The sequence below is a fragment of the Cricetulus griseus genome, chromosome 6 (genome assembly GCF_003668045.3).
Source record: "Cricetulus griseus strain 17A/GY chromosome 6, alternate assembly CriGri-PICRH-1.0, whole genome shotgun sequence".
In the NCBI taxonomy this organism is placed as follows: domain Eukaryota; kingdom Metazoa; phylum Chordata; class Mammalia; order Rodentia; family Cricetidae; genus Cricetulus; species Cricetulus griseus.
Window position 1 is genome coordinate 58472783 of NC_048599.1, and position 20259 is coordinate 58493041.

The 20259-nt window shown below is 47.9% G+C and overlaps 1 protein-coding gene across 3 annotated transcripts in view; it reads right to left on the reverse strand.

Annotated features, from left to right (window-relative positions):
• The window catches only part of Mapkbp1 (mitogen-activated protein kinase binding protein 1), a 54274-nt gene that overhangs the window by 4556 nt on the left and 29459 nt on the right, over positions 1–20259 (reverse strand). For all 3 annotated transcript variants that reach the window (XR_004770486.1, XM_027422138.2, XM_027422137.2), the window contains exons 3-26: positions 11871–11933; positions 11602–11659; positions 10647–10817; positions 10145–10282; positions 9768–9950; positions 9080–9240; positions 7896–8085; positions 7233–7379; positions 6852–7027; positions 6081–6172; positions 5360–5485; positions 4971–5041; positions 4715–4836; positions 4211–4286; positions 3995–4106; positions 3613–3676; positions 3246–3380; positions 2913–3049; positions 2674–2729; positions 1275–1511; positions 952–1118; positions 619–764; positions 323–517; positions 68–152 (exon numbers count right to left, since the gene is read on the reverse strand). Coding sequence is in view for 2 of the 3 variants with exons in the window: in XM_027422138.2 (XP_027277939.1) it covers positions 68–152; positions 323–517; positions 619–764; positions 952–1118; positions 1275–1511; positions 2674–2729; positions 2913–3049; positions 3246–3380; positions 3613–3676; positions 3995–4106; positions 4211–4286; positions 4715–4836; positions 4971–5041; positions 5360–5485; positions 6081–6172; positions 6852–7027; positions 7233–7379; positions 7896–8085; positions 9080–9240; positions 9768–9950; positions 10145–10282; positions 10647–10817; positions 11602–11659; positions 11871–11933 (3108 nt within the window). In the remaining variant the exon portion in view is untranslated. The remainder of the gene's footprint in view (positions 1–67; positions 153–322; positions 518–618; positions 765–951; positions 1119–1274; positions 1512–2673; positions 2730–2912; positions 3050–3245; positions 3381–3612; positions 3677–3994; positions 4107–4210; positions 4287–4714; positions 4837–4970; positions 5042–5359; positions 5486–6080; positions 6173–6851; positions 7028–7232; positions 7380–7895; positions 8086–9079; positions 9241–9767; positions 9951–10144; positions 10283–10646; positions 10818–11601; positions 11660–11870; positions 11934–20259) is intronic.

A 20259-nucleotide genomic window follows, 5' to 3' on the forward strand; every position in this document is an offset into this window, starting at 1 on the left:
AGGGAAGAAGGCTCCATGCTGTGCCAGGTGCAGGAGCAGCAGGTCAGCAGAGCCACTTGGGGTGTACCTGAGTGGGGAGGTCTGCACTTGCAGCAGGAATCGGGATGAGATGCTCCGAGACTCTGTCCTTTCCAGGACCCGTGCTGGACCCCCTGCAAGTGGCACAGAAATCATGAACTGAGTCAGAAGTTAAGTTCTTGCCCCAGGTTTTGCCTCTCCTACAAAGAAACCTAAGGCCCTGCCTGCCAGACCCTCCCTCTCAGCTAGGCATGGGAAGGATGGCGCAGACTCCACTGACTGAAGACTGGCCCACTGACCACACCTGGAGCAGCCCCATTGGCTAGCGTCTCAAAGTGCTGTTTCAGAAACTGTTCCTGATCCGGGGTATGAGGGCTGCCTCCTTGTAGCCCACAGAGGCCAGTGCCTCCCTCCTCTTCCTCTTCTTCATCACCCTCGGCTGGCTCTTCAAGGTCTGAGGAGATGCCATCCACACTTAGGGGCTCTGTGCTCTCAGAGTCTGGATGTGGGGGAGGGGAGAGGCATCACACTGTACCTGTCTGTCACAGGTCTGCCTCCCCTGCTTCAGCCAGTTGTCCCTTCCTCACGTTGTAGCCTTACCTTCATTGGGGTGTTCGGGGCTGGAAAGCCGGCTGCTGCTGTAGTCTACAGAGCACGCACTGTCAGGACTGTGTTTTTCTGAGCCCCTGGTGCCTGGGTAGACTCTTCCTAGGGATCCTCTGGTTGGAGCCTGCACCTGGAACGCACTGCCAGGAAGGCCAGCAAAAGAAAGAATAAACAGTGAGCAGGGGTCAGTTCCACTGTAGGAATGAGGTGGCAGGCAAATCTTGAGTGGCCTGGAGACCAACCATTGCCTAACTGAAAAAACTCAGAGGGGAAGGAACACTGAGGGCTACATGGCCCCATGAGCTCTGGCCATGGCACAACCCTTGCCTGGTATCCATGGTAGGGCTGTCACTGGGTTCCGGGTAGACAATACCATCTTCAATGGGTGCAGGCTCCAGATCTTGGGCAAAGACTCCTTCCTCTTGTGATAACAATCGGATAATGTGGGGGCAGGAACAGGGTTGGGAAGCCTGAAGCCGAGGAGCCTTTTCCTTCTGGAAACACACAAAGAAGGGGTACTTGTGAGGGTTGCTGATGTGAAAAGAGGGTGTTGAGAGGAGGTAGAAGTTGGCGAGGGTTTGGTGAACACCAGTTCTGGGAAGAGGCAGCAGGAAGCCAGGCTGGACTCTGGCTGGTAAAAGCTAGCTCACCTGGCTATCACATGAGAGCTCAGGGGGCTGTGAACCATGCTTCCCAGGACCAGATGGGGACACAGCCAGTGAATCCTGGCTGGGACCTCGAGGGCTTGGGGCCAGGGTCTCCAGCTGTCTCAAGTCCAGCATAGAGCGAACACTCAGCTCCACACCTGGCTGAGCCCAGCGCCCTCTTCTTTTGGGTCCTGTGTTAGCTACAGGAGTTGGGCCCAGGAACTCCATATTCTCTTGCGCCTGGTGGTTGTAGGTGAGAAAGGAGTAATAATTAGAATACACAATCAACAAACAAACATCTATGCATGTATAGTTTGCTTGCCTGGCATTTTCCATGTACTAGCTCATTTTACCTTTACAACAATGTTACAGAGAAGGCAGCATCATTATCCCAGATCTCACAAGTGAGGGAACCAGAAGCACAGAGAATTTCAGTGACTAGCCTAAGTCCTCATAGGATAGTAAGTGGCCTGCAGGCTAGGTTGGCTCTAGAGTACATGCTCTGAGCTGCACTCTAGACCCTCAAAAGGAACCTCTCTAGTTTCTGCCTTTTTCTTCTTCTATAGTCTACAGTTAGGATTCCAAATAATCCTATTCTCTGAAGATGCCCCACAGAACCCAGAGTCCCTTCACAGCAATAAGGACAAACCAACAACAAAGAACGGAGACCCTGGCGTGGCCAGAGTGCACCAGATTCCACATCACCAACAGAGTGCTAGGCTCAAAATAAAACTTGGGACATGTGAGGACAGGGCTGCTTTGGGGCTTGCTGAAAATATCTAGCCCTCTCTGCCTCTCTGAAATAGTCACAGCAATGTGTCCTCTTGCAGCCCTTCCCTCTGACTGTTCTGAACTTAATGCCTCACTGGGGTCTTCAGAACTCGTTTCCCTACATTTTTACTTGCTGGGCCCTTGGTTTTCCTAGACTTTCCTTCTAACCATGTGACTCACACCACTTTTTGACTCCTCACCACATGCTGCTTTGTTTGTTATTGTTTAAGCAGAGCATGGTAGTGCAGGCCTTCAATCCCAGCACTCAAAGGCAAAACCCTGTGGGTCTCTCTGAGTTCCAGACCAGCCAAGGGCTACATAGTGAGACCCTGTCTCAAAACAAAACCAAGCTACTCTTGGATGGGATTTCTCCTAGGCTCCTGGCAGATGAGGTAGACACCTCCTTTAGTGTAGCTAGTCATCTGATACAAGAAGGGAAGACTACTGCTCCCTCATCCCTTATCCCAGACCACACCAGCTGCCTGACTTCAATAAAGGCCTCCCTTGGAAACAGGATTGGAGGATGTAGGCAGATGCGATACCCAAATGCCTCACGAGGAACAAAGGACTTTGCTGCTACCCCCCTCACTTCCAGTAACCTTGGAAGCAAGTTTCAGTGATGGCCACTTACCCGACTCATTTCCCAGTGGGACAGGCTTCGGAGCAAGGCTGGACTAGAGACTGAGGCTAGACAGAAATAGGCAGTCAGAAGTGTTTCCGACCTATCCACCTATGGGACCAGGGGCCCACAACATCTTCCCCTGTGTGATCACTGTGATGGCCCAGTTTCCTGAGCCCGAGGTCCAGATGGGGCTATCTGGCCACTACACCAGCTAGTGCCTGTCTGCCTCACACCTGACTGCCACAAACCTGGCTCTTTCTTGGTACTCTTGCCAAGAATGGGTAGAGCTGGCAGTTCTTCTTCTTCAGTACCCTCATCTTCTCCCTCCTTGTCACTGTCTGATGAAAGAGCTGGTCCAGAAGGAGGTACCACTGGAGCCTGGTGCCTGAGTCCAAGACAATAACACAGGGAGATGAGATCCACTAGGGAAGAAGCCAACATGATAGGCTTGTGCATGAGAATTCTGGGAGGTCTAGGGAGACACAGGAGTTGATGAATGCCAAGTTCTAAGCGAGGAGGAGCAGGGAGATCACCAAACTATGTGGACAACAATCAGCACAGCCAGTCTCTGGCCCACTTACTGTTTGGGTCCAGAAGCCCTTTGGGGAGAGGTTGGTCCTTGCTGCTTGCCCCCTCGCTGACGCTGGCGCAACTCAGCCAGGCGCTGCCTCATGCTGATGGTCATCTCAGAGCTCAGGCGCCAGACAAATATGCAGCTAGAGTGGAGCCACAGCATTGGGTGAGGACTCTGGAGGTAGCAGTAACATTCGTCCCTACTTCCCAGGAATTGGCAAGGAGATCCAAGCCGCCCTCCACTGCCAGGCCAGGCCCCACCAAGAAATATCCCTATGTAGACCCACTTCCCAGAGACACCATGAGAGGAAGTGAGAGGAGGTCAGGGTGGCACAGAGAAGAGTCTGTCTCTCAGGGAAATTGGCTTCTGCTCACCTGTCCCCTGACACAGAGATGAGATGTTTGCAATCGTTACTAAATTTCATGCCAGTGACAATCTCTGTAAAGAGCAAAGAATATAGTGTATGAATGCCATGAAAGCATTATTGACCCTAGCCAAATTCCTGCCTGGTCTAGCAGTGAAGATGGGTGTTGGCTGGAGGGGAGAGTGGGGTTCTATTCACGCTTAGGGGCTTTGTGCTCTGACAGTCTGGATGTGGGGAAGGGAAACATACCACACTGTCCCCATCTGCCAGCATGGCTTCCTACCCTTGCTTCGGTCAATTGATCCCTCCCAGGGTAGAACGACAGAATCATAGGGCGGCAATAGACAAGGGAACGAAGTAGAATTCTGGACGAGGAGGTGGGTGCTACTCACCTGAGTGACCAAACATAGTGGCCACACATTCACCTGAGGAGAAGTCAAAAATGGAGAGGTTCTTATCAGAACAGCTGGTGGCAATGTAGATCCCCGAGGGGTCTGTCTGCACCTGAGAAGACACAGTGGAAAGAGGAGGGAAGTAGCTCACCCTCTTCATTTAGTACCTACCACTCCATCCCCGGGCCATCTGGTGTTGTCCCGCTGGGCCCTTACCTTAATGAGAGTCCCGTCCTCACCCTGTGACCCTTTAAACAGCTTTTTCTGCTTCCCACTACTGATGTTAAAGATACTGTAAAGGAAGGCACCTGGTCACACACAGTAGGTGTGAGGATCAAAGCTCACATGATACAGGCACGAACAAGCATTCACTCTCCATGCGATCTGGGAGATCCCTCTCACCACCCAAGGTCTACTCTCTCAGGTAAGGCAAAGTACTTTGCTGCCTGCAAGAGGTTCAAAACCTTGGACAAAAAGACAGGTGATATGGGGAGCGAGCTGCATGAAAGAATGTGGTCCAAAATCTGAGAAGTGGGGACCAGCAAAAGGACCCAGAGGGTAAAGCTACTTGCTGCAAGCCTGATGACTTAAGTTTGATCTTCAGGACCCATGAGACGGTAAGAAAGACACCAGCCCTGAAAACAGTCCTTTTGACATCCACAGGCTTACCATGCACATCACCGCACACAAAATAAATGAATGAATGAAGGAAATGCCCACCGAATATTTCGGTCTTGGCAGCCAATGGCTGTGTATTTCCAGCTGGGCTCTACATCCATGTCATAGAGGGTTGTCTTCCGTACCACGTGGTGTGTTCGTGTAAACTGTACTCCTTCTCCAGACTGCAGCAGGGAGCATGTGGGTAGACCACACCCCAAAGCATCACCCGGTCAGAGCTTGCTTTCTCTCTCTTCACCTCTTGTAAGCTGAGACCCCGCTCCCACCCTACTCTGTCAGGGACACCCAGCGGCCTTACCTTCTGCGCCGTTCGGAAGTAAATGCTCTTGTCTGCTCCACAGCTGATCATGCGCACTTGCCCATCACTGGCTATGGGGACAGGGACCCGGCTGCTTCCACCACATGAAGGCAGCCTCTCCTACCTTCCTTCCCTTCTTTTCCCCAATCAAGCTACTCTACCAACTGATTAAAATGGAATGCATTCCACTAAACCTATGTCCACTAAACCTCAGCCCAGCTTATCTGACTCAGAGTCTCCAAGACTGAAAGTCTGTATTCTACCTGTCTTCTCCACCCAGCCTTATGACTCCCAGCTACGTTCCAATACGTCCCCCCTACCAGAAGACCATACAAGTACAGCAAGGGGATAGGTGGAAGATTGAGGTAGCCTCAATCCCCAGTCCCCACCTGCAAATTTGACAGCAGTGATGGAGGATGAATGCTCGTCTAGTGTCTGTTGTAGACTATACTCCCGCCCAGCATCCAGCACATGGATCAGACGGTCCCGGCTTGCTGAGGCCAGCAGCTTCAAACCTGGAGTTGGAAGAACACCATCAGCTCACATGAGCAGGCTTCTCAATTCTACCCAGTAAAGAGCCCCAAGGGGATGGAGTCTCATATCCCTAAAGCTATATGAACCATGGAACAGGGACAGAGTTACCCTGTGGTAGTTTGAAAGAAAATGGCCCCCAAAGGGAGTGGCGCTATTAGGGAGGTGTGGCCTTGTTGGAGAAAGTGTCTCTGTGGTGTTGGGCTTTGAGGTCTCCTTTGCTTAAGCTTCACTCAGCTTGACACTCAGACCACTTCCTGTTTCTGCCAGGATGTAGGATTCTCAGCTACCTCTCCAGCACCATGTCTGCCCACATGTCACAATGTCCCACCATGATGATAATGGACAGAACCTCTGAACTGTGAGCCATCTCAATTAAATGTTTCCCTTTATAAGAGTTGCCATGGTCATGCTGTATCTTAACAGCAATAGAGACCCTAACTAAGACACACCCTCTTCTTAAAATCCTGCTAAGACCAAAGGATCCAAAGATTACAGCACTCAAGATTATCAGAAGCCAAGACAGGCATGAGTGGTACTGGCAGGGCAGGAGGGGCCCTGTGCCAGAGTAGACCTTACCTGTGTCTGGCTTAGAGTACTCCAGGCACAGGATCTCAGAGTCATGGGCTTCCACCTTCAACATTTCACTCAGGGACTGCAGCTCATGCACCCTGCAAAGATGAGGAATCACTGAAAAGCTGCAAGAGGAGAGGCCTCCTTCTGTTACATCCTCTTCCCACCTTTAAACAAATACTTTTAAGCTGAAAGGAAATTTTCCAATAGTATAGGAGTTCTTTCTATATTTCCCTTGCCCAGTTCTTCTTAATTAACATGCATAACAACAGCATATTACCAGAGCCAGGGCATTTACTAGTAACTAAATATCATATTCATATGTCACAATTTTTCCATATGTCCTTACCTAATCCAGGAACCGACAGAGTCCAAATAGCAATTAATTATCACTCTTAATCTGTGATAGTTTTTCCATCCTTTCTTACCCTTCATGACCTTAACACTTTTGAAGAACACTGACAGTTACTCTGTTGTATGTACCTCATTTAAGTCTCTCATGAGTGAGCTGAGTTATATGCTTTTTTTTTTTTTGCAAGAACACTATGGAAACAATACTATGTCCTTCTTAGAACCCCATATCATAGGCTTCCTCAGGCTGTGCCACTTTCTTGAGATGGCTTTTCCTGAGCTCTCTACCATTAGCTCATTCTTTTCCTTTCAGGGAATAAATATTTTGTTGCTAGATTTTTTTGGGGGAGACAACCCTTCCTAAACGACCTAACTACCCCAGCCATCATGGAAGGCAATCAGTACCTCGCCCAGAACTGACATTACCTAAGCGTCCCCATGCGGTCTCCTGAAGCTAGGTGTTGTCCGTTGGGGCTGATGCACACAGAACGGATGCCTACTCGAGGATCCATCAGGGACCCATCAGCTTTGTCTCCTCCAGGTAGCTCAGTGTCCAGCAGAGCCTGAGTGTTCCCATCCACATAAATGATCTTAATGAGATCCTAGTGGGAAATAAGAGGAGACACAGCTAAGGCAGGACAGCAAGCACAGAGGGATGCTGGGAAAATGTCAGCCCTTGGCTCATAGAGCCCAGCCAAATAAAAGCTGAATGATCAAGAGTGAGGGAGACGGTTCCTGAAAATAAGGTCACAATCTGTAGGTATGGGGACACTGGGCGTGAAGTGGGGGCCCAAGCCTCTGGCTCACATTGCTGAGGATGTTTCGGTGCAGGGTAGAGCCATGTACCCCAGAGCTCTCCGTGTTCCACAGGCGGATGGTGTTGTCTGAGGAGCAGGTAATAAAGGAACTGGGGGGCAGACAGGCCTGATTGCTGTCCTTTACTTCGGGGTAGACCTGAATGGACAGAGGGTAAGAGTTACACTTCCATTTGGAGACAGATTTGCCTATTCAAGGAGATGGAAATGGGAATAAAATCCAAGTCAGAGTACTAAGACTTTGCCAGATGCCTGACATGTGGTAAGGAAACAAGACAGTACTATTATATACACAACATAGTGAGAAAATGCCCATGAAACCAGCACCCTTTATGCCATAATGTCTCAATTACATCATTTCATTTCATTGTTACAACAATTTCATAAATTGGGTACATCATGTTACAGCTAAGGATTCTGAGGCTTGGTTAAGTTTAGTAACTCATCCAAGATCCCTGAGCACAGGATGAGGCAAACCTCAGGCTAAGCAGAGGCACATAAGCAGAAGCCACACAGGTACCAACATTCAAACCCAAGCCCCAGTGTCCTTGACAGAGAAGCTATTGAAAACAGGGAGGCAGAAACCTAAGGCTGTACTTGGTGCTCTCTATTTTCTATTCGCACAATGGTATTCCAGCAAACCCATCCCACATACCTCCACACTCCAGACACAGGAAGAATGATACAGAGCTGAGTACACCTTGCCCACTTTCTTGGGGTCCCTCACATCCCAAACATAGATGCTGTGGTCGTTGTATACACAAGACAGCCACTGATTAGTTGGATCAAAGGTCAAGGCAATGGTGTCTGGGTACCTGGCATTGGCCCCTCCAGAGAAGAGGCGACTGTGGGAGAGAGGACAGAAAGTTATAACAAAGGAAGGGATGGAGCGCTGTCTCCAGACCTACAGATTTGGAAGTAGATCTGAGAAGACAAAATCAGTCCCTAGAGATACCACCCAGGAGCTGACCCAACACTTGCTGCTGAGCATGGTGGGAACACTAACAAGTTCACAGACCACCAGTATCAGATGAGGCAATTCTGTGGACACAATGGGGCACAAATTGAGATGGTTCTATAAGCACTTTGGCACAGAGATCAAAACAAGACCATCATGCAAGTCACAAAGATGAGGCTGGGAATACAGCTCACTTGTCTAATAAGCAAGGTCCTGGGTCCTATCTCCAGCACCTCAAATCACCACCATCACCATCATCATCATCACTGTCATCATCATCATCTACTGAGGGCACGGGCCTAACCATAAAAATGACCAAACACCACTCTTCCCCTTTTAGCATGATTGGTGGCTGTGTCTTTACCATAGTACATTTTACCTTCCAGTGCTTAAAGATTATCAATTTCCTTACATCATCCAACCAGAAGACTTCAATCCCTTGAGTCTTTTTGTTTGTTTGCTTGTTTTTGTTTGTTTGTTTGTTTTTCAAGACAGGGTTTCTCTGGGTAGCTTTGGAGTCTGTCCTGGAACTCATTCTGTAGACCAGGCTGGCCTCGAACTCATAGAGAGAGATCCACCTGTCTCTGCTTCCCGAATGCTGAGACTAAAGGTGTACGCCACCACTGCCCATCCCTTGAGTCATTCTTAAGACCTCTAAGAAGAGCCCAGACTTTATAACAGTTCTTCCCAACACTCACTCAGACATTCTGTAGTTCTCTATGCTATTCAGCCACCTTGGGTCTGACAAATACCAAGAAGCACAGATTTCTTTGTCTACAGAGGTGTTCCAGGTGATCTTTAAGCATTGATATACTCTTCATTCTATTCCCTGAAGTATTGACTAAAGCTCCGAATGGGACAGTGGGCCCCACATAGCTCACCTGGCCTCAGTGATGCTAGCAATGTCTGTTCCCAGGGCATGGGGTCTGGGTAGGGTACTGAGGAAGTGCAGGTTGGAGGGATTGAAAAGACGCACGGTGCCATCAGCACAGCCACAGAAGATGTATTCTTGGCTCACAGAGATGCAGTGGGCCACAGTGGTCTGTGGGCAGATGAGCTTGGGTCAGTAAGGGCCACCTTCCTATTTAGCCTTGTTTGATCCTTGCCAAGCCCTCTGCAGCAGTCACTTGTAAAAGGAGAAACAGGCCAAGGCAGGGGCAGCCCCTCAGTTGTCATCCAGAGATGCCCTCCCTCCAGCAACATGTAGCCAGAAGGCCTAGAGCCCTGCACAAGCTGGGAGGTGGGTTCAAAACTGGAACCCTTCTAGGCATCAGAGGGCCCAAGATGGTAAGGCAGGGAAATCCCAGACAGGAGAAAAAAACAGCCTGAGGAAGAGAGGAAGGCCTAGGAGCACTTACTGTGAAGCTGTCTGTGTTCTGAGCACAAGAGGAAGGCAGGGGAAAGAGACGAGAAAGAACAAGAGGAGGTAGTCATAGAGATCACAGGACCAGCCCTGGGTCTCCTGGAGTCCCCTCCAGCATGCACAAAGGCCCAGCCCTGTGTCTACAGCCCCAGATCTCCCCTAATTTGAGATTTAACCGGACCCTGTTCTGGAGCGGCATTACTTACTCTCAGCTCCACCCATTTGTCCAGAAGCCTGCGGTCGCTGAATTCGCATAGCAGTCCAGATGATGTGATGCAGAAAGTGCTGTCGGCCTTTTTTCCTCGGCCACAGGCCACATCAGTGAACAGGTTGTTCCGCAGTTCCCCCAGCAGTCCCGAGCGGCCCAGCAGGGGCACAGTGGCATTCACCTGTGGAGATACGCCACTACAACCATCTTCCCCTGGAAATGAAGTGCTCAGGAGAGGGCAAACACAAGCTCCCTGTTCTCTGAGACTACTCCTCAGCCCAGGAAGATCAGGCCCATCCAAAACTTGTGACTGCTAAGCAAGCCAAGGGCAGCTGGCTGGAGCAGTAGCCAGGGGAACAGGGTCTCAATCCTCACCTTTGAGGTCTTACTGTCATCGAGATACCAGAACTTGATGTGCCTGTTGCCCGCGGTGACAAAGTAGCTGCAGTCTTCAGAAAAGGACACTGCGGTCACCCGACTAGATACTTTGTTGGAGGCTACAACGATGTTTTTCTGGAGGGAAAGTCAATGGAAGCATCAAAGCTCTGCCCCTGGGGACTCTGAGAATGGAGAAGAGCTAGCAAGAATTTATGCTTGGAAAAAAAAACAAAACAAAACAACTTTCTAGTATTTACTGGTTAGAAAAAAAAGACAAGCAAATCCCTTTCTAAAGGAATTCAAAGGTTTAATTCCTCAGGAGTATGGGAAACACAAAGCCAGCCCCTCTAGCAACACCCTTGGTACCCAGGGACTATTTTCTACTTCAAATACTTTTCAAGAATGAGATGGGAATCAGTGAGTAGATGAAGTTGCTCAGGTCAGCAGTTTTTCTGACTCCCCATGAGGATGCCACGGTATTGGCACCCAGCCCACTCACCTTCCAGGCCCACACGTTGACAATCATATCGTGCTGGTAACCCACAGACACAATGTACTTGGCACTAGGGGAGAAGGCCACACAGGCCACGCCATACTTGTGCTCCTGTAGTTCTGCCACCTGGCTCCGTTCAGTCACATCCCAAACCCGCACAGCAGGCATGTGCCCACTCTGTAGGAAGGCAAGAATGTGAGTAGGGTGTTATGCAGCCTCCTTGCTCTAACCTCCTCAGCTTCTAAACAGTGCTTCTCCTATGGGTCTCTGCTCAACAGCAAAGAGAAGACAAAGGCACAGAAGAGGCACAATAAATATTCAAGGACACCAGTGCTTATCAGGATGAGACTCTGCATCTGGCCAAAGCTCCTTGAATGACTCAGGTAAGCGGCCAGACCTATGAATGAGTACTATCTGACCACTACTGAGCTGACTGTCTCCTTCTAAGACAGAGGGCTGTGTTCCTGCTGTGCCCAGCAGGGGGCATCTGGAGAGAAGAGATATTTTAGGGTGGTGGTTTTCAGAATGTGTGTCCTTAACCATCCCACCCCATTAGAAGCTATAGGGAGGAGGAGGTAAGAGATGGATGGCTTCAGCATGTGAAGACATTTGACGCCAAGCCTGTTGACCTCAGGGAGCTTTGCATGCCCCCTTCCCCACACAAATAAATGAATAAATATTTTGGGTTTGTTTTGCTTTTAAAGAAAAGCTATCTGGGGAATCCCAGGTTATAGAATCAGACAACTTGGGAGCAGGGGCCCAGGTGTGAGCACTTTAAAAAGCCTTCCCAGGGATTCTGATCACATTAAGCATAAGAACTACTGTTTAAGACACAGCAGAAGCCAGGGCATCAGCCCAAGAAGCTAGAGTGAGTGCACCCTAACTGGACACAGGATTGTGGCTTTTTGTTGAGGGCAGGCCACCCATAAGCCACAATATTGTTGACCTGTTCCTCACTCACCTCACCAGTGACCAAGAACTTGCCATCAGGGGAGAAGGCGAGGGCAGTAATGGTTTTCCTACAAGAGACAGGGCAAGCTTAGTTGTACCTAGTAAACTAAGCCCTCTCCCCTACCTAACACACTCCCTTCCTCCCTCCTTCCTGCATAGTTTCCAAACACAAGACCAAAAGATTCCAGGATATATGTGACACTTCTCTATCTGGCCTCAGGGCCAAACCAGGTCCCCAACCCCCAAGGCCTTAGATCCCTTGGGGCCATGCCCACATACCTGGAACTGTTGAGGATATGGTGCTGTTTGTGTTTCCGGGGGTTGAACAGCACAACAACACACCTGAGAAGATGAGCAAGATGTTAGGCTTAGCTCCCAACCATAGTTCCTTCCAGAGCCCTCTGGGACTTCTGGTCACCCGGCAGAGGGAACAGGTCAATCAAGCTCAGAGTTTCTCAGCAGTTTCGGGCTCTCCATGGAAGCACATTCATCAGGACCCTAAGGAGCAGCCCCATCTCTGATCATAAGCACAAAGGAGAGGAGGGACAAAGGCCTTCCCACAACCTTTACACACATCTCAAGGAAGGAACAGAAGATGGAAGAATAATGCCATTTGATCAGCTTAGGCCTCAGCTTGCAACCAGTTCTCAGGTTTAGAGCCATGGCTTAATCACTGTTATAGACAGTGTGCCTCCACCTACTGAGTAAGAAAGAAAGAGCATGAGACTATACAAGACACTAGAACTGCAGGGAGCCCGAATAAACTGAGGTGGAGGGAGCAGACATAACGTGAGAGAGCCTTGGGCAAGACTTGAGAATGTCTCAGAGCTTCCAGCTGAGCCAAAGGACCCCTGAGCTGCCGGGCCTGAGGAGGGCTTTCTGACCACCAGAACAAGGCAAGTGGAGATTCTGCCCCCATTTCACACACGCAAAAAAAGGTTGTTGGGACAAACTTTCCACCCAGGGAACAAGGCTTCCAGATGGGATCAGATCCAGACTGACTGTCCAGAGGCAGCTCTAGGGAGAGAAGCTGGCAGGAGTCAGCAGCAATAAGCTAGAGGTCAAGAGCGGGACAGTGTTCTCAGCAGGCTCCTTGATTGTGAGCAGGCCCCAGCCTGCTGTCCAGCTGTCTACTCTCTTAGCATTGGAGTAACTGGAAAGAACAAGGTTGGAGGCGGCTATACCAAAGAGTGGGAGGAGCAGCGAGCAGAGGAGACTGCAGGGAAACGAAGGAGAGGTGCACACTGATACCAAGCACTTAGCACCTCAGGATCAATAGGCTAATCCAGTGTACAGAGCCCACATGTTCTCTGGAGACACTGGGCCTTTGATGGGACCAAACACACGCAGAACTTCAGCAACCAACAGATTTCAAGTCTTGAGTCTCATCACCACCCCTTCCCTCTTCCTTACCTGTTTTCTTTCTCCTACCCTCATCCCCACTCTTTCCAAGTCGCCTTCTTCTCAAGTGCTATGGTCAGAAGGGTTTTTAGTATGATAAAAGCCATGTTCAGGGGCATAGCTGTCACCCCAGCATTTGGCAGGCTGAAGAATTAAGCTTTGATTCTTCAAATGTGCAGTGTGTAATTTATCAAGTTTGTAGTGGTTTGACTGAAAATGGCCCCCACAAGCTCATAGAGTGTGGCTCCATTAGGAGGTGTGGCCTAGAAGTGTGTCAGTGAGGGTGGACTTTGAGGCTTCAAATGCTCAAGCCAGGCCCAGTGTTACTCTCTTCCTGCCTGCTCATTAGATGTAGAACTCTCTCTCCGCTACCTCTCCAGCACCATATCTGCCTGTGAGCCGCCATGTCCTCCACCATACCAATAATGGACTAAACCCCTGAAATGTAAGTGAGCCTCAATTAAATATTTTCCTTTATAAGAGTTGCTGTGGTTATGGTGTCTCTTCACAGCAACAGAAACTAACTAATGAAGACAGAGTTCAAAGCTAGACTGGGCTACAAAGTAAAACTTTGCCTTAAAAACATAAATCATGCCTGGCGTTGGTGGCACACGCCTTTAATCCCAGCACTTGGGAGGCAGAGGCAGGCGGATCTCTGTGAGTTCGAGGCCAGCCTGGTCTTCAGAGCGAGTGCCAGGATAGGCTCCAAAGCTACACAGAGAAACCCTGTCTCGAAAAACAAAAACAAACAAACAAACAAACAAAAAACCATAAATCATGACAAAATCCAAGATGGCTATGGAAATTTTGTACTCTATCACTTCTGAACAGGTGTATGAAAATGTATGTCAATACTATTCATTGTGTGAAAAATAATATCCTCTAGACCTGCCATCATCAACTTATAACCCACAGAGTTTGTTTTCTGACCTGCTGAAGAGACCTCTATAGGCTCAGCTCTAGCAAAGGTGGCTTTCTAACAGGTTGTGGGCTTTCTGACTAGTAACAGATGAACAAGGGCAAAGGACTTCTGCTCTCTGAGACACAGCTCCTCTAACTGCAAGGATGACACAAGGCAGCCAACCACACTCCACATGCAGAACAAGCTGGTGTTGTGAGTGTTCCCTCCCTTAACCCTACCACCCATAAGACTGCTTAAAACACTCCAATCTGGTTTGGTGTCACACACTTGGGAGGTGGAGGCAGGAGGATCAGAAGTTCAGTCATCCTTGGCTATATAGTGGGTGTAAGATCAGCCTGGGCTGTATAACAAAACAAAACACCAAAACCTTTCTAGTCACTACACACAAATTCGAGTCTTCATGGAACAATTTCTTCTGTTTCCTTTATCTCGTAAGTTTAAGATCACAGAGGAAAGAGGAAGTAGAGCAACTGTGTGTGTGTGTGTGTGTGTGTGTGTGTGTGTGTGTGTGTGTGTGTGTCAGAGAGAGAGAGAGAGAGAGAGAGAGAGAGAGAGAGAGAGAGAATGCAGGCAGAATGATGACTGGCTACAGGCAGATGAGCAGACCCCACCACCCTCCCCACCCTTTGCCTCGTATAACAGGAAATTTTCAGGTATAGCAGGGGTTGAAACACACAGAGCGCAGCCTTTATTGTAAACGTTTTACTCCTATTATTATTAACCCTCAGAGAGAAAGGGAAACACACTGAGCACACATGTGATCTCCCTATGGAGAGCTGGGCCCATGGATGGTAGATATATGCCCAATTCACTTAAGTCCTTCCAAGGACACAGGAAGACGTATTCTCAACCCCTGAGGAGCCTTTTGGTCTTCTTTGTAACTCAGTCAGCTAGGGAGAAGAGAGTGGGGCACAGTTGTCATCAGTCATTGGCCCTTCACTTCCAATGTCCTTGCCCAGCAGGGTAAACCCTTACAGCAATACTCACTGAAATCATCAACAAAGGACTACTGGGTTGGGCTGGCCCAACAGGCTGACTCCTGTAACTTAGAACTTGAGGGCACAGAGAGATTGCTCATCCTCACAGAGGGAGGGTAAGTCTCTTAGGGCCTCAGTTCAGGACACTAGTGCCAGGAAGGGGCAAGAGCTTGACAATCCCAACCCTGCACAGGCCCAGGCTTGCTTCATTCTCACAGGATCTATCTTGTACCATTCTCCATCTTCCAGAGGCAAAGCCAAATGAACACCAGGATGAGCCATGAGTAGAGCAGCACATACATGAGCAAGCCCAAGCTGTTCAACAAAAAACAATGTGCCCTCAAATTTCTTTCAGGCTAAGTAAAATCAGAAGACCACATGGAGGCACACGGGCAGTCCCTTCACGAATGACTCAAACGCCACCCTCTAATCCTATTATTAAGCCTCACCCCCACATTCTTTATTGCACTTTTCCACCATTACTTATTCTTTCTCCAAAGCATGTAGCAACTTACAATTTTCTACATAATTTACTGTGTGAGGAGTGCCTATCATTGCATTTTGAACTCAGCCAAGATGCCATTTTTTTGTGTTTTGTTTACTGTTAAGTCCCCAGTCCCAGGAAGACAGACACTCAGTATTTGTGGAAGGTGTAAATAAATCTTTAAGTCACTAATAAACCAGGCATGGTGGTACATGCCTATAAGCCCAGCACTCAGAGGTAGAGGATCAGAAACTCAAGTCTGCATAATGAGTTTGAGGCAGTGTGGAATACGTAAGATCCTGAGAAAGAAATGGGGGGGGAGGGGTAAGAGGAAGGAATAGAGAAAGAGATAAAAGAAGAGAGGGAGAAAGAAATTAGGAAAGAAAGAAGAAAGAGAAAAACAAGCTTTAAAACACTAACCACAGGACCTCCAAACTCTGCTGAAAAGCCTGTCAGACCTATGACCTAGAGCTGCAGGGGCAGATCCATAGTTCTCCCATAATACAGCCATAATGCACTGGTGCCCAAAAGCAGTATAGTGACAGAAAAATGAAGATCACTGTGGCCAGATAGACCCATCTGCTAATATAGTGTGGCCTGGAACTTGTTTCTTTACTTTCAAAAACCTCTGTCTCCTCATCTGTAAAGCACAAGTTCCTCACAGAACTTTGTGGACACCTCAACCAGTATGGTATTCACTACAGTCTTTACTGTCACCTACCTTCAGAGACTTTAGAATCACCACAGTAACATGCCTCTCGGCACATCTGCAAGTTTTCAAAATAGTTTAACTGAGGAGGCAGACCCACCCTGAATGTAGGTGGCATGAAGCCCATGGGCTGAGGTCTAGAATTGAATACAAAGAAGAAAGGAAGCTGAGCATGGATTTCATCTCTGCAATGTGCTCAGCTGCCTCTCACCTGCTGCCATGGTGTCCCTGCCACCATAGGCTACAGCTTTCTTTTTAAGCTGCTTTGTCATGGGTTCTGTCACAGAAACAAGAAGAGTAGCTGTCTTAGTCACTGTTCTACTATTGTGAAGAGCCACCTTGGCCCCAGAACTCTTAAAAAGAAAGCATTTAACTGGGGGGCTTGCTTACAATTCAGAGGCTTGGTCCATTATCATTATGGCAGAGAGTATGGTGGGGAGCTGGGCACTGGGGAAGTAGCTGAAAGCTCATCCTGAGCCACAGGCAGAGAGACTGGGCCTCAAAGCCCACCCTCAATGACACACCTAATCCTTTCAAATGGTTTCATGCCCTGGTAACTAATCATTCAACTATGGGCCCTATGGGAGCCATTCTTACTCAAACTACCACAGCAACTAATAAAGCAAACTGGGACAAGGGGTTGCTATGATAACCCTTAAGTGGTTCATAAGGTTTGCCTGAGGAATGTGGAAGTGAATAGAGCTGCAGGCTAGAGAAGCCCTGGGATGCTGTGGGCAGAGCTTATTAGACTAGTCTAGGGAGTTTGAAAGATCAGAATGCTGAGGAAAATATGGCAGTCATGGCCTGTTCATGAGGCTTGAAAGGGGAACAAGGACTGTCTCAGGAACAAGGACTGGTCTAGAGGCCATAGGTGTTACAATTTGGCAAAGAACCTAGCTTCATTTTGCCCAAATCCTAAGAACCTGAGTGTAGCTGAATTCAAAAGTAATGGACTAATTTGCCTTGCAGAGGAAATTTCAAGACATGATAGCATTCAGGCTGTGCTACGTTTACTGCTTACTGATCTGATCCAGGTCTGCTTGGAGAAAGAAAAGTAAGTGTGACAGAAATGTATAGATAATGTGTGGTTTGGCAAAGAAAGGAACTGAAGAGTTTAAAATTGTGGATGGAGGGAAAGCTGCTGAATGGTTACAGAATGTCCTTCTGGAGTTGGAACACAGCAAAGGTAGGGAGGACACCAAGGGTCCAGCAGGTAACAGTGCAAACAATGGCCACCTGGAGAATGTTTCCCCAGGTTAAGTTTCAAAGGCACACCGAGCTTACTGCAGCTGTGGTGGGAGGCTTGGGAAAGTTGCATCTCACACTAGCAGTAGAACCTGGCAGCATGGTCCCTGTGTGGCTGGTTCTGCAGGCATGGAAAAAAGATGCAAAGGTGAGGGGATCATGGAGGCTTTCACCAAGGTTTCAGAAAGCTACTAAGGCAAGCAATGTGTAGCAGAGCTGGGGTTCCTGCAAAGAGGCCCTGAGAAGCCACTGCATGGACCTGGGAAAATGAAGCCTACATTCCAAAGAAGACCTTAGGAAATTGAGGAATACCAAAGCTAAGTGATATCTACCTAAAAAAGTAGCAGATATGGAGTGAAGTTAGTCCAATAGTCTCTACACTGCAGACAGGGAGGCAGCAGAGCTGGAGGGACGAAGCTCCAAGCTGTTGGAATTCAAAGGACTCCATCAGGAGACCCAGAAGCTGGGTACGTAACTACAGTGTTTGGTGTTTGCCCTCCTGGGCTTTGGTCTTGCTTTGGGGGTCTATACTTCCTCTGCTCCCAGTTTTCTCCTTTTGCAATAGGAATATTTTCTCTGTGCTGTTTATATTGGAGTATAAAAATTGCTTTTATTGCTGGGCATTGGTGGTGTAAACCTTTAATCCCAGCACACAGGACACAGAAGCAGGTAGATCTCTGTGAGTTCAAGGCCAGCCTGGTCTACAGAACAAGTTCCAGAACAGCAGGGCCATTACAAAGAGAAACCCTGTTTCGAAAAACCAAAAGAAAAAAGAAGAAAGAAAATTGCTTTTATTTTAAAGGAGCTCATAGTTAAGAGACTATCTTGAGTCTAACAAGGGATTTTGGACTTTTGAAGACTATTGAGACTGTTAAAGACTATGGGATGTTTGAAGATGAACTAACTAAATGTATTTTTGAAGTATGAGATTAAAATGAGACTTGAGGTATCATGGTAAAATGTTATTATTTAAAGTGGTGTGTTTGAGTGATACGATGATAAGAGGTAGAGTTATGATGCTTTATCTTGTCAACTTGACAGGTTTAGAATCACATGGTAACAGGTAATGAATGCTTCTTAGCATATCTATGGGGGTGTTTCCAGAAAGGTTTAATTAAGGGGAGGAAGCCTACTCTGAATGTAAATGGCTGGGGTCCTGGACTAAAGGGAGAAAACTGGCTACTGTCAGTACTCGTCTCTCTGTGTGTATCACTGCAGACACAGTGTGTTCCACCACCTCATGCCCCTGTCACCCTGACTCCCCCTCCATTTTGGACTGTACCCTCAAATACGAGCCAAAACAAATCCTGAAGTTGCTTTGTCAGTATTTTATTTTAGCAATAAGAAAAGTAACTAATACAGTGTTCTTGGCAATCTTCTTTAAGGAAACCAGGAAAAGATTACCCAAGGTTACCTTCTGTAACAGGAAGCCCATACATACGTAGAGCATCCCGCAGGACACTCCCTACAAACTAGTGAGCTGCTGCTGTTGTCCAAAAGCTGAGTTACAGACAATGCCCCATACTTGCTCTAATTCTTCCAAGAGATAAAGTGGCTAGTGCATGACCTGGAGCACCCCTGGTTGTTGTCCTCTTGAGATATCTAGAATTCAATGCCTTCCAAACAACCCTCTCGGGCCAGGATGTGGAACCTATTAATGTCTGTTTATGGGACACTTTACAAACCCCTCCTCAAAAACATGTGAAAACCTAGTTGTGAAATGGTAATGTGTCTGCACAGATCAGAAAAACATAAAAAAGACTAACTGTTAACTCCATGACTCACACAGCTAATGGTATTGGGCTATCACGATCATTTTCTCTACCTAGAGGACTCCAAAGATATTTCTTTCCCCAACAAGAGGCAAATCCTTGTGAGCAGCAACATTTAAGAATCAGGACATAACAATGGTTCCTAAGCTCCCTGCTTCCCACTCACTCTAGACTAACCACTAGCTGACTGGTTCCTATAACAAAATAATTCCTCCCGCCCTTATAATCTTTGCACTTGATACTTCCTCCATCCGGAACATTTTAGCATAAAATCTCACATACTGCTTCCCTCTTGTCAAGTTATCAGTTCAATTACTCCCCACCAAAACCTGACCACTCAATTACATTTTTTGTTTCATTTATTTTACATGTATAAATATTTGCCTGAATGTATGCATATGCATGTATGCATATACCCACTTGGTACCTACAGGGGCCAGAGGAGGGCACTGGATCCCCTGGAACTGGAAATAAAGACAGTTTGTAAGCCACTATGTGGATGCTAGGAACAAAACCCAGGTCGTTTGCAAGAGCAGCAAGTGCTCTTAACCACAGAGCCATCTCCAACCACTCAATCTAACACTAGCATCATCTTTAGCTCCCAGTTATTTATGTGTTGTCTCTGCCATCACCCTGATTCTCTGATCCTCCCTTGCTCACTAACTTTTAGAACTCAGTTTAGGAGGAGACTCTGTGACTTACCACTTGTCAAGTTTATAATGCTAGGATTTCAGCATAAATTCCAATATGGGCATACTCGGGAGTTTCCCTCTCTTCTCCACTGACAAACCAAGAGGCTTCCATTTACTAGTATAAAGGTCCAGTCTCTGCAGTCCTACCCCAGTGGTCAAAAAGCTGCTCTGCTCAGAGTGCTCACTAGGTTATGCTGGCAGTGGGGCCAAGGCCAACCAGCCAAGGAGTCAAAGGACTATGACACTAGCTAGAGGGAAAAGCCTAGCTCAACTAAGAGAGTTCAACCAAACCAGGTCCCTCAAAGAGACTGCATGAGGACTATGTTGGCATCCTAAGGTAGGGGTGAATGATAGTAAATATTGATTGTCAGTTGGACAGGATATAATCATAATCTATAATCTACAGGAAACAAGACCTATAATCATGTAGGAGACAAAACTATGCATGTCTGCAAAGAGTCTCTAA